At 43.0% G+C, this 13,419-nt stretch overlaps 1 protein-coding gene across 6 annotated transcripts in view; it reads left to right on the plus strand.

Moving 5' to 3' along the window:
* The window catches only part of nAChRalpha6 (nicotinic acetylcholine receptor alpha6), a 223,437-nt gene that overhangs the window by 120,809 nt on the left and 89,209 nt on the right, over window positions 1–13,419 (plus strand). For all 6 annotated transcript variants that reach the window (XM_089074103.1, XM_089074101.1, XM_089074098.1 and 3 more), the window contains exon 7: window positions 11,957–12,032. In XM_089074103.1, the coding sequence (XP_088930229.1) occupies window positions 11,957–12,032 (76 nt within the window). The remainder of the gene's footprint in view (window positions 1–11,956; window positions 12,033–13,419) is intronic.

Genomic DNA, 13,419 nt, shown 5'->3' on the forward strand with positions numbered 1-13,419 from the left:
CGTAGATAACGCTGCCGCTTTGCCGCTCGCAGCATTTTATCCGCCATTAAAATCGCGCCAGCGGATAAAGTCCAACGCAGAGGCTTACATATAAATTACATTTGCCATTAAGTTTCGTCCATTTTAACTTCGTAGTGGCTTTGCCCTAATCATTCCATAATTATTCGCATACACACGTTGCCTATCACTTTATTGTTCGGATTTGTTGTTTTATTAAATCGAATTTGAACGTCTTCCTATCTCGACGTGGTGACAGAAACTGTTTGATCGTAATTGCAAAAAAAAAAAAGCGGAATAATATAAACGAGGAATTACGCTGTCGTACTCTATGCTCGAGTATAAAAATTTGATAATAGTTTTGTTCCGATAAACAAATTTATTTATTCAACTCGCAGTAACAACTAAAGCGCAGTTAATGAACGGGCGTGGCACTTTGCCGCAGAAACGGCAACGTTTTACGAGGCGGGCATAAACATTTACTGTTTCCGACGGAAATTCGTTCGCGCACGTTTTATTCGTGACAATAAAATTTTGATTTTTCGCGCAATACCTGTCTGCGTTTCGCAACTAGGCCGCCTGGTGTCAACTTGACTTTTCATCGACGCACAACACCAATTCGAACGTTTTTTTTTCATTCTTTTTGAATGATCATTTATCTAATTGCGCGGTGAAGCAAATTAATTGGGAATCTTCCTTCGGAGTGCTGGGACGACCTGTTGATGAATACAGTCGAAATAAGCAAGATTTTGCAACCACGTCACGAGCGCAATCTTAGCACACTAATTGGCTATAGCTATGTTGAATTTTATATAATGGTGTCGACATATACATTTAACCTTCCTACGTAGAGGAAGGCGCTATGATGGGCTGATGTCGCTTGCCGGTGTTACTTTGCTTTCACGGGCTTTTTCTTCGAGTATCAAACCGAGAGCTTTCGCTATATATTTATATATACATATATACATACATAGGTATATACGACGACGAGTGCCGAAGTGAAACAATAAGAAGGAAAAGGGGGAAAAATGTGGAAAGAGTCAAACGACATAAAAAGGATGGGGAAATAGGGAAAACGACAGAAAAGACAACGTGGTGTAACTTCGAGATTTATATATGCATATACACAGATTACCCTCCGCGTCTCCCCGATCGAAAAAAAAAAAAAAAAAGAAGAGACATAGAGAGGTATTAGAACGACCGCGAATACACAACCGACCCAAACTATACTTATACATACTTCACACACATATACATTGACCAGTCAAAGCAGGGACCACGTGATTATGTCTGAGCTGGGAAATAATTTTGCATGGAGCACATGTCCACGTCGTTCTACTATCGACTCCGCACTTATCCTTCGCCGATCTTCTCTTTCGAATAATTTTATTCTCCCGGCTCTTCCCGAATCCCTCCTTAACTTTCTGAGTACCAAATTGACTTTTCCATTCCGCTTTCCTTTCTTCTCTCCTTCTCTCTCTCACGACAATTAAATTCGCGTGCTTGGATGTATACGCTTCGTATTCTGTTCAATATCCTTCAATCTTTCTCTTTCCCATCTCTTCCCGCTTCGACAATTTCACATGCATGTAACGGCAATCTCTTTGCTGCGCATGACGTGCATATTTTATCACAACGATAACTCGTAGCTAGAGGAAGGTGAGCCTGTTGTGCACTCCGAGTTGTAATATTCCGCTGCTTCGGAATTAGTTCGAATCGAAGCCGGATAGTACTCGAGTATTCAGTAGCTTGTTGACGAGCGTTATTGAGGAATGCTTCGAGTATATCGAAAGATAATAGAGCTATTTCGAGCGTTTGATTTAGATTTTTCAAGCGTTGAATTACAATTAAAAAAGAGATTTTTAACTTACCTGTTTGCAAGTATTATGTATATCGAGATATCCGTATTTTGAATTTTTACATGCTGATTTTTTTATACGTAGAAGTATTGCTTTTTATAGCTTTTTTAAGGCGAGGACAGATCAATGTCCGATCATATATTGATCTGTACCACTAACTCGGCAGAAGGAATTTCGGTTATCCATTCGAATCGTCAGTATTTAGTCGAATAATGGATGACATCTGCCGTCACTGAGCTAAATATCGCTTTTTATGCTTTTTTTATATTCTAAAAAAGGATTAATTGATTCAACGCTTAATTAAATAATCGGTGACACGACAGACGGCCTAATGTAGTTCTTACGTTACGAGTATGCGCTATAATCATAACTTGTTCAATTCCGTGATTTATAATTTATATAAAATGACTCCAATTATTAAACTACTACTGTTATTAACGAGAAAGCTGTATAGTACCGATCAAAGAGTTACGTCGATCAGGAAAAACCATCAAAGAAGGAGAAATTAATGCTCCTCTTACTCGTGTCGATGGCGGATTACGGAATAGTGGTGCTCGCGCATAATCCGCGACTACGCACCACTTTACGTAATCGCGCCAGCAGCAGCCAAGGATCACTTTCCTCTCGAGTCGATTTATCCGAGGCGAGGGAGAATGAGAGAGAAAAAGAGAGTCGCCTCGCTCGCGTTCATTCGGCGAGATAACGACGACATTCCCGTTCCATGCAATTTTCCGGTCGCTTCGTCATCGCCGCTGCTTCCGGCCATTTCGTTTATGAACAATTTGCGAGGACTCCTCCTGACCTTCTCCCTCTTTTCTCTCTCTCTCTCTCTCTCTCTCTCTCTCTTTTCTTCTTTCTCTATTTTTTTTCCTTTACGATCCAGCTTCTTCATATCCTACGAACTTTTATTTGTGATCGCTCTCAAGCAGTTTCTCCTCGATGGTCCGTCAACGTCCAAGAATTAAATTATTTACAATCCACTAGTGAGTCCAAACTAAACTTCCTACCTTCCGTGGAGTCGATAGCTGAGTGATGTCTCCGTGCCAGCGACAAGCGAGTCCCCATTCTTGAGATTCTCCATCTTGGTCGCGCGCGTGCTTCGATCCGACATCCACGAGAGCTAATTCTCGATCGATCCTCGTGCCAACCCCTGAAACGTTTCGATCCGTTGGCCTTTTTCTTAATCGACGACTCACAGTAACATATACGTGTTACCGAAGATTCTTTCAATAATTTAACAATATTCGATCAAACGTCATAGTCTTATAAATAATTCCTCGGATTCCACAGATTACATCATGAGTGTTACCACCATTTAATCAATTTAATCAATTAAATTTATTCAATTAAATTTCTATCAAAAAAATTTTCATCGACATCGAATTAATAATTTACAGATTCACATTTTCCAAGGAATTTTCAATAAGAACGTGACTCATTTATAACGATTTCTTTCCTTGTGATAATTTGCAGCTTACAATTGCAGCAAGATATTGTCCATAGGCTAGTCATAAATTTCCGTAGAATGGAAGATGCGAATAGGAATTGCGAAAATAATGATGTTAGACCATCGTCGTCGTGTTAATCGCGACCTGTTAATCGCAAACCGAGTTTATCCTTAATCTGTTCCATGGCAGAGTGGTCGTTCATAATACGAATCAATGAACCGCCGACTGTGCAGATCAAGATATGCCGCATACACGCGGTCGCATATGAAATACACACATACACACGTAGAGAGAATTGCGAAAGGGGGAAGGGAGGGGATGAACGCGCGGTAGGATTAATTGAATATTGGATCGAAGTTCACACCTGCGAATAACGCATCCGACACGCCGATATCCGACCAAATTTCAAACATTCGGTAGATCATCAACACAGATTACAGATCTGTTAGTAACTTTCCACAATTCCATGTTCTTAATACCCGCAAGTATGCTTACATGATAGTTTAGTTTACAGAATCCTTAATAGTTTACCCGCTGCAGGAGGAGGAATTAATTAATTATTAATTAATTATTTATTAGGAAATTAGGAATTAATTAATTATTTAACCAAGATAATGAATTTGTTAGGAATTAGGAATTAATTAATTATTTAACCAAGGTAATGAATTTGATTGATAAAATGTCGGAAAAATTTCGCGCACGAGGAAAGTCTAATCTGAAAGAAATTTCGAGAATATTATTATATATTTTGATCTTAGTTTAGTTCACATGGAGGTAACACGCGCAATATCCACTCTAACAACACGATTGTTAAATAATTTTAGTAAGATGATGATTTGTGAAGGGACACGGATCGAATCGGTTGATCGCAAAACTGAAAACTGAAAATGAAAGAACTGTAACGGAGAGTCCAAAGGATGAGTACTCGCTGGACAAAGCTTAGGCTAAGTTCGCGTTCGCTTCGCGCATATCAGCGTGCCCTCATCTTTCTAAAAGATTCTTATCGTTATCGCTATCTTAATCCAAGGTGATCCCTAAAGAGGATCGAGCTCTTCGAGACAACAAATTAATTATTACAATGAGCAAGCGTTTTTCTTGTCAAACACGTTCTCGAAGTCTTGCATGTGGAAATATCGAGCGAAATGCTTAAGGCCATCTACATTATCGCGTAGAACTAATTGCGTGTTGATTACATCGGCCAGGTTGGATGAGCTGGCGCGAAAGAGCCCTGAACTGAATACACAAATATTCACGTGCCATATCGTTTTCACATTATACATTATGTACATATCGGAAGAGCGATATCCCGGTAGTTGCCGCAATAATTTTGCATTAATTCGAATCGCGCGTAAATAACGTGCAGATTGACGTACGTTCATTAATTATGTGAAGACCGATAAATTGAATCCACACAAAAGTCGATCATGCGTACTCTGATATCAAGTATCCGGAGATGGAAATCGAAACTGTAATTTTCGCTAACGGACTTCTGTGAAAAAAAAAAAAGAAAGAAAAAAGAAATTATGTCAATGCTGCATTCGAGATAGAGCCAGCCGGGAATTACACGCGCCTCGCTAATTACAGACTCGCGCGTGTCTAATCTTCGTTAAGCGCCGATAAATAATCGCTCGTATGCTCATTGACGGCTTGTGGTTTATGCTCCGTACGTACACATGTAAAATGTGGTTATACCACATGACGGTTTCTTGTTGCCAGGCGACACAAGGCGCGCACGTTTTTCATGCCACTTGCATTTGCGACTGATAGACTGCAAACAATCTCGCAGATTTTCATTCGCCGGCATCGCCCTTTCACATTCGCCCCTTATTCACCCCCGCGTGAAATATGCTCGAACAAACGATCTTTCCGCGGCAATTTAGCCGTCAGTCCAGGTTGTTCTCGAAAATTCAAAGGGCAAAGAAAATTTCAAATGCGACCTTATTCAAGGGACAAGATGGAGGGAATGCAAATGCGCAAGTGCACTCGGAGCTATTCTGTCGCAGCGCGTGGAAAACGGTCGTAAAATTTCGACTCGAAAGCGAAAGACTTCGAGTATCTTCATCTATATGCCGAGAAATTATTCTTAATTGGACAGAAATCGCGAAAGTTCGTCGAGACCCTAGACGTTTTTTTCTCCGTGTGCCGCTGCTGTTAACGACAATGGTTTCTTCTCGCTCGCGCATACGATGCATGATTGAACATACGCCCGTGGAATATCTGACAAAGCGGTCGCGACCAATGAAGCAAAACGGAATGAAAAATCGAGAAACGAGCGCATAATCGAAAATCGAAAAATTCCATTCCGCGAGGCCGCCCGGCATGGCGGGCGAGAGAGTGTCATTTTTTTTTTTTTTTTTAATTTCTAATCGAGTCGCGACGCGCGCCGCGTAGTTTTGTGGAGGTAGGGCGACAATAAAATTTTTCTCCGCCCGGGCGAGACTAGATGTCGGGAAATAAACGAGGTGCTCGATACCTGCCTTTCACCTGTTGCACGTGTGTGTTCCTACCGCACTGTGCAACGACACGCCGAGACACTTCTTCCTGAAGCAGCTGCTCGATTCCTTCTCTACCCCTCCCCTCTCCCCCCCCCCCCTCCCCGCTTTCGCCATTGCGCCTCACATTTCTCGCGAGTTCTCTTATAGCCTTTCGTTCTCTTTCGTCCCTGTCGCGAGCGTCTTACCACGCTCGATCCGTCAGCATCGCGGCATCCTCGAGTGGCCGCCCCCGCACAACTATCGCGAGATTCCCGCTATCGAAATTTATTCCGCGTCTGGACAAGACGTACGGCCCGCTATCGTCCCGTTCGACCCGGCAGCGGAATACGTATTCTCGAATTGAAATCCCGGGGTTACTAAATCAACGGGACACGAGTTGCGGACATTTATTTTGAGCAGCTGATATTGATCGGCGCCGCGAACGGTTTCGATTTGTCTGTCTATCGTTGGCAGAGAGTGACGTTAAGAATCCGTATATATTTTCAAACTTGCGTTTAAACGGCAATTTTACGCGAGAAAAATTCAATTTTATTACAGGATGCGCGGTATAAATATTAATACGCATCTGTGACAGGCATTTGCGTCATATAATAAAATTTATTTATATAATCTAATTAAGGACGATTTTAGAAAAAAAAAGAGAAGGAAATTACAATATATATATATATATATATATATATATATCATTATCCGTTCCACTTGCAATGACAACGAGAAATATAAAATTAACATAATAGGACAGCGATAACGACGAAGTTTTGTAAAATTACGTTGACAATTGTCGTCGAGAAGCAAATCACGATTTAAGAGGATTTCTTACGTGATTTATAAGCACGAAGCTAACGCGTTTTTTCGGATGCGCTCTTACTTGCGTGCCCCTCGCGCACTCGATCACGCAGAGATCAAACTGTAATAAAATCTAACCACGTGAAATGTGCGGTGCGTGCGAGCTGGGGCACTCATGTAAGACCACGTGCCGAAACAACAGAAAAAGAAAAAAAAGAAGAGAAAAGAGGAGGAGATGTGCCGACCTCTCTCGATGAATACATTAAGCTGCGTTCCCTTTTATTAGCCCTTAAGTGTTACTCGACGAGAAGTTGGACATCCCGATTGCTCGAGGAAATCGTCCGCACGCGGCTCATTCGCGCTATCTCGGCTCGGAACGCGAAATATCTCATTTCGACGATTGTAGAGTCGTAAAATTCACGGGGTCAGGCGCTCGCTATTTACAAATCGATTGCCATCGTGAGCGCAGGACCGATGTTAAGGCGTGCCCTCGCAATCGGCGAGGACTCGTCGGAGAACCGAGACAACAAGACGCGCCGAAGCGGGCGACTTCTTCCCTCCACATTTGCGTGTCGGACGAGAATCGTAGATCGTAAAAAATCGTAAACCCTCCCAACCACCCTCGTCCATAAAAATACATCGGGCGGTGCCATTACCGCCGTCTTTCTTTCGCAGTGCAGCATGCGGCGGCAGCGATGGAAATCTCTTTTTCTTCTTTCCTATTTTTCTTTTCTTTAATTTTAGGACTTCGTGATCTCGCGTAAAAAAGATGTCCCAGTCGGCAATGTTAACGTTGTAATTTTATGATCGTCGTGACGTGTGCCATCTACCACGAATATTTCACGGATGTTAGGTCTCGCGTCACATTTCGAAAAAAATTGAGATGAAAGTATTGATATCGCGACTTACGAACTTTGTAAGTAACGTTTGAAAGTAACGTTTTTCATCTTCTGATTTCTCGCGGTAAAAAATTTTCGAGTCGTGAAATAGAAAGAGAGGTTACATTTCAATGATGTAGTGTCACACGCGCCCTACGTGAGGACTCGAACGATGGGTCGTACGTTGATTGACCCTTAGCTCGTTCGATATCACGCAGGAACGAGTCCGGCTGCGGAAAGCGCAAACTGCGTACGCACGTGCATATATGCGTGCACGCTCGCGGAATACGATATCGCGAATTCGATATTTACGAACGGAACGATCGGCCGAGATTCGGTGATCAATACCGAGCTCGTTTACGCGTACTCGTGCGAGTTTACCTCGGTCCCCTCGGTGAATGCGAAATGTTGGGAAACGTTCGGAAGTCACGCTCGTTAAATCGCGGCTTCGAAAAAGAAAAAAAAAAAAAAAGAACGAAGAATTTATCGACCGGAACAACTCAATCGCATGCTACAACACGCTACTTCTTTTCCTTTTCTCCGTTATGAGAAATCGCCGCGCAAAAATATCTTTTCTTATCAGTAGCGCAAACGGAGATTTTTTTGGGTTTTGTTCTTTTTTTTTTTTTTTTTTTTTTTTTTAGAGACTTTCAATAAACCTCGGAATGCGTTTATGGAGCTCGTTAAAGGCCGGACGGGAATCAATTAAAATGCGGCTATTAAATGCGCCCGATCCAATTGAGCCGGACAGTGAAACTCTCGACAACTCGCGGGGACACCCGATACACGTTTTCGCACGCACTCACGCATTTCGCGGCGAGATTTACGAGCGCTGCGATTCACCGTGACCCGACGGGGGATAGGTGCCGAAATGCCGTAGCCCGCTTTCGATCTCTCGATTACCCGCCGTTGCATCGTCCCCATCGCCGTCACTGCAGGCTGCACTGCACCCCCCCGTTGAAATGCAATCCGAGCGCATTTCCACCAATTACTCTGCCGCATATAAACGTTGTCTCTCCTCGCCCTCCCCCCCCCCCACCTTCGACTCATATCGACTGCTCTCCCCCTCCGTCGCCCCCCCCCCTATATGACATATAAATTTATATATCTGTATTTGTGCCAAACTCTCTGAAGATTATGTCGTTTATATATATGTCGTACACCCGAACTTTGTTCAATCCATCTTGCCCTCCGTCACTCAACGAATCAACATCAACCGTTATTGATTGATATGTCTGTACAGCGTGTGTGTGTCGCATGTCATGTTTGTGTATATATATGTACAGAAAATTAATGGCCGTTTCGTGTCGTGACGCGTGTCGTAGCTTGCATGCTTTCTTGACGGCGCGTAGGTGATGTCCACCGCTCACACGCAGACTTCTCCCATGTCCCATGCTCTGTCACGTATATCCGCGGTATACGTGTTCCGCGATGGTGAAACTACTGAAACATTTTGGGGATTGAAACCGGAGTAATTTTGGCGAATTCGGGTCTCAGTCTCCGCGCCGTGCGAGCGGGAAAACGAGATTTCCATATGGTATTCACACATCGTACGAATAAGATGCGCTATCCGAAGCACCGAGACCCGAGCTTACCGTAAAACAGCTCGCACGTTCCGATCCCTGGCCTCTGAACGGAGATAACATAACGCGCTTCGTGTACGTGTACATGTATGTGAACGACCTGTGTGTCAATTTCGTGTAAATTTGTTAATAAGGAGCATGGTCAATTACGCTCATCACGTTTGAATCGGCTTTAAACGTAGTCTCGATTGCGAGTCGTGAAACATGTGCTTTGACCGTGACATCCCTTCCCTCGCATCACATCCGGGTCCATCTGCCTCGCGTCATACTTTTTCGCCTGATCGTTCACGCAACCGTCACATCTTCGAGTCACGCGCGAGTAACTCCCAACCTTATCCTCTTCTTTGAAGAGAAGCCAAAAGCTACGACGACCGCTAGTAAATGTGCGGTATCGATGTTTCCGAGAGTTTCTGTGTATTAGAGACGGTCTCTCGATCGTACACGTAGAGATCGAGTCTGCAAATCCGTACACTTCTAAAGATATACCGGTCCGTTCATTTATTTATCGTTTTACGTTGCAATCGAGAAGCACCAGACGTCAAACCTACGTCGTTTCTAACTGATTACAGATTAATGATTTTGCATGCATGCATGCATCCATTTGCAGCGCGAATTGAAACCTATATAATTCGGACGGGTTCGTATTTCAATATTATTCGCATCCGTACGAGGATAATTTTCATGTTTATCAAATTAGTGGAAACGCAACGTCGTGACACGGGGTACGCGCCTGTTCCCGTACGTGAGCGCGGAAAATCGAACTTGTCATAATTATACCAGGGTTACAATTCGAGATTTACAGGTGGGATCTATGGCGGTCGATATGGCGAAAAAACGGCTCGTTGTTTCCCGAATGCAATCACCGGAGGCTATGATTATTCGACGAGGCGCTTAATGGCACGTACGAGGAGCCCGAGGCACCTCCGCGGGGCGTTTCTTAACGTCATCGGCTTGATTAAGCTTGTCGGATAAGAGGCGTTATATATGAAGATTGAATTTAATTAGTTAAGAGGCCGCGGTGCACCGCAGCCAGTGCATTTGCATCTCGAGACGTCCATTCCCGATGCATCCGCGTTGGCGCAGTAAACCACGTGTAGCCGCTCCGTGAGTAAGGGCCGAACTAAGCCGCGAAGCAAAATATACGTGTCACGATGAATTATAAGGGGCTAACTTTACGAGCCCGATGTATCCGTCGTAATTTTCACTGCCGGTTTCACGATACAACCACCTGCCATATAACTGGCGGCGTAGCGCTCGAAATTATTGCGGGGGATGATCGAAAAAAGGATCAGTTTGAGAGACGACGGCAGCAAAACGAAATTTGATTGAACAAGTCAACGACAGAATCGAAATCCTTCCGAGAACGAAAAAATGCGACCGTAACCGACGATCGAATTAAATTGCGATCGCTTGATCGAGACGTAGATATTTGCGTATATTTGCAAAAAAGAGTTTCTCTTGAAGATATATGAAGTGTATCAAGGACTATTGAAGTTTTATCATATTCGTTTTACCATCATTGTGCTGAGAAATATTGGAAAATAGCGTTTTTTACGAATAATAACATCTCTCCCTTGAGGAATAACGTTCGCCGGTAGGCGAGCGAGCTTGGAAGGAAAAGGCATTTGTGAGGCTTGCAAACGAAAATATCCAAGTATTTACAAGATACATAAAATTATACAGTACGATTTATATGATTGATATCTCCCGCGAAAACGCGCTTTTGTAAATGACTAAGTCGCACACGGTAATTCTATCCATCGGGAAAGGATTTTTTCGGGACCTTCGATAGCCCACGGGAATCAGCCGAACCACATCCTATTTGGATCCGGATCAAAGAGCAACAGATACTCGGCGAGAGATACGGGAGTTAAAAGAAACTGGAAAATCTTTTCAAGGTATCTCCGGCGTCGTCACTTTATTTTTCGTCCTCCAATCCTCCGTGTAGATAGAAGCCGAGAGGCAGCAAGAACCTTTTGTTCAGAATTTTATTTAATTATTTTAATATGATTGCAGCGCGATATTCGTAGAAGTAGCAAGCTGTGAAATCCTTCGGTCGACTATTATCGGATCTAAATTAAACTATCTCTAGAGTAATCGAGCGCAAAATCTAAATGCGAATCGAGTTGTTCTTAAAACTAATATTTTATCAGGATCATACGACAATATACGGACAGGAACGAAGGGCTATTGACTTTATCTCTCGTAAAGTCCTCAGATTAATATCTCATCTCTATCGTATCTTAAACTTTTGTCGGACAAGAAACTTAACAAGCTCTCACAAAAATTTCTCGCGTCTTCGAAAATTCGTTATCGTGAAATATTGATTTGAAACTTTTTAAAAACTGGACTCGACCAACTTCCCTTTTTCCGACTTTCGCAGAGGTGGCACAAATGTACGTTGTCTTATCAAATATTCGCAACGCGATGCGTGACACAATTTCAAGTTTCGCGTTGCGGAGCGGCCACGCGATCGCTACGCATTCGCGGGTGGAATCGTGCAAGTTTCGAACGCCTCGCCCGGAAACGGGAACTTCTTAATTACGCGGAAGGCAATTTTCAGTGACGGTAAAGAACCAGTTTTCCGCCTGTCGGCCGCACGAACGCGTTCCTCCGGACGCGTTCTCCAGCGCGCTGCTTCACGAGAGAGAAATCACCGTCTCTTCTTCGCATCGTCCCACGGCCGAGCGGATTCTCCCATTGCACGACTTATTACGTAACGTCGACTTGCGGATGCACCGTCTCGTAGGCAGATATGTAGTAGACGTAGACGTAGCCATAGACGTAGACGTAGATGTAGATGCGAGCGGAATTCGTAGCTGCATGCGCACGTTCGGCTTCGAGTTACCTAACGGAATATCCCCATCGTGTAGATACGTGCCCGTCTTAATCAAACTTTGACCTTGGTAGCTCGATCTGATACTCAACTCAGAGGAGGGTGGTGACTTATCCGATTTCATCACGAACGGGGAATGGTACCTCATCGGTGAGTTTCACAAAGCAAGTTTACGACTTGTCAGGTCAATCGGACCACGAGTATTGACAAGTGTGTATGTGTGCGCGTGCATTTGTGCGTGTGCTTGTGTGCGTAAGGAAATGTGCCTACAGGAAGCTAAGAATAGAATCTCGAATCGACTCGCGTCAATGAACACTGCGATGCTAATTGCGGAAGTAAAAAGTGCTGGGGCAGATAGATTTAAACATGGAACTATAAAAATATGAATAAATATAAATCTGTGAGGTTTTTTAATATTATATCGATTATTCAATATTTTCAATCATTTAAAATTAATATATATCAGCAGCAATTTTTGGACCCTTTGTCTCTTGCCACTTGATCGAGATACATGAAATATTAAATTAAAATTTGACCGATCGTTGTTTCGATCGAGGCAAAAAGCAGTCTATTTCAGGAAGAAAAAAATTAATATAGATCTGAAAGAAGAAGAAGAAGATAATTTAAATTCTATCTCTTACCGTTTCGCGTCCAGGCTTTATCCCCTAATCTGTTCTCGGCACGTATGCACAATGATAATGTACCTATGTTAATCCATCGCAATTTGCGAATCTGTTTGTACCGCGTGTACGTTGTTAAAGTACAAAATGGAATTACGAATAGAATGCAATAATATATCGTAATATATCGTAAGGGGCGAGACTATTATAGAATGCAACGATTCTACCTTCCGCGAGCAATAATTACACGGCTACGTCAATAGCAAAGTATAATCTTTCGTCCACGTTTCATGCCGCGCTACATACACAATCAGGGTATTAATTCATCCTAGTTGCGTTCGGAACTGCAAGCTCGCGTCCTCGAATTGGTTATTTTAAAAATCCTTCAAGGGACTAATACTCGCAACTAATAAAAAAAAGTTTGTTCTCCGCTTCTGTTTATGCTTTGCATCACGTTGAGCGATACGCAATCCGAGCTGTCCCTTCAGCAGTTGCTTTGTTGCATATTCACGAACACAAGAATATTCACACATCTCAACTTCGTTAATATAATTATTCGAAAAGTCGATCGATTCCCTGTTTTTTTTTTTTTTTTTATTTTCAATTTCGTATATTTTTGCAGCGAACACCTTTCCTAATTCAATTTATACACGTCACCCTACTATCTTTTCTCGAGCTATCCTCTGCAGCAAATATCAACTTTTATAAAAGACTGGGGTGTATTGCGAAAGAAAATCTTGTCATCCTGATTCGCATTCTAGCTTCTCGGCTGGATTCTGGAACGCAAATTTTGCCGGTGATACGAAACAGCGTCATTGATGTGTGAAGGAATGCTGATGGAAACCGTTAAGAAACCGCAATCCGCCCTCCCATCCCTCTCCCACTCTTCTTTTCCTTATCCTTTCCGTTGTGCTCGT

Source organism: Pogonomyrmex barbatus, unplaced genomic scaffold (genome assembly GCF_055798465.1).
Source record: "Pogonomyrmex barbatus isolate J1 unplaced genomic scaffold, ASM5579846v1 scaffold16, whole genome shotgun sequence".
In the NCBI taxonomy this organism is placed as follows: Eukaryota; Metazoa; Arthropoda; class Insecta; order Hymenoptera; family Formicidae; genus Pogonomyrmex; species Pogonomyrmex barbatus.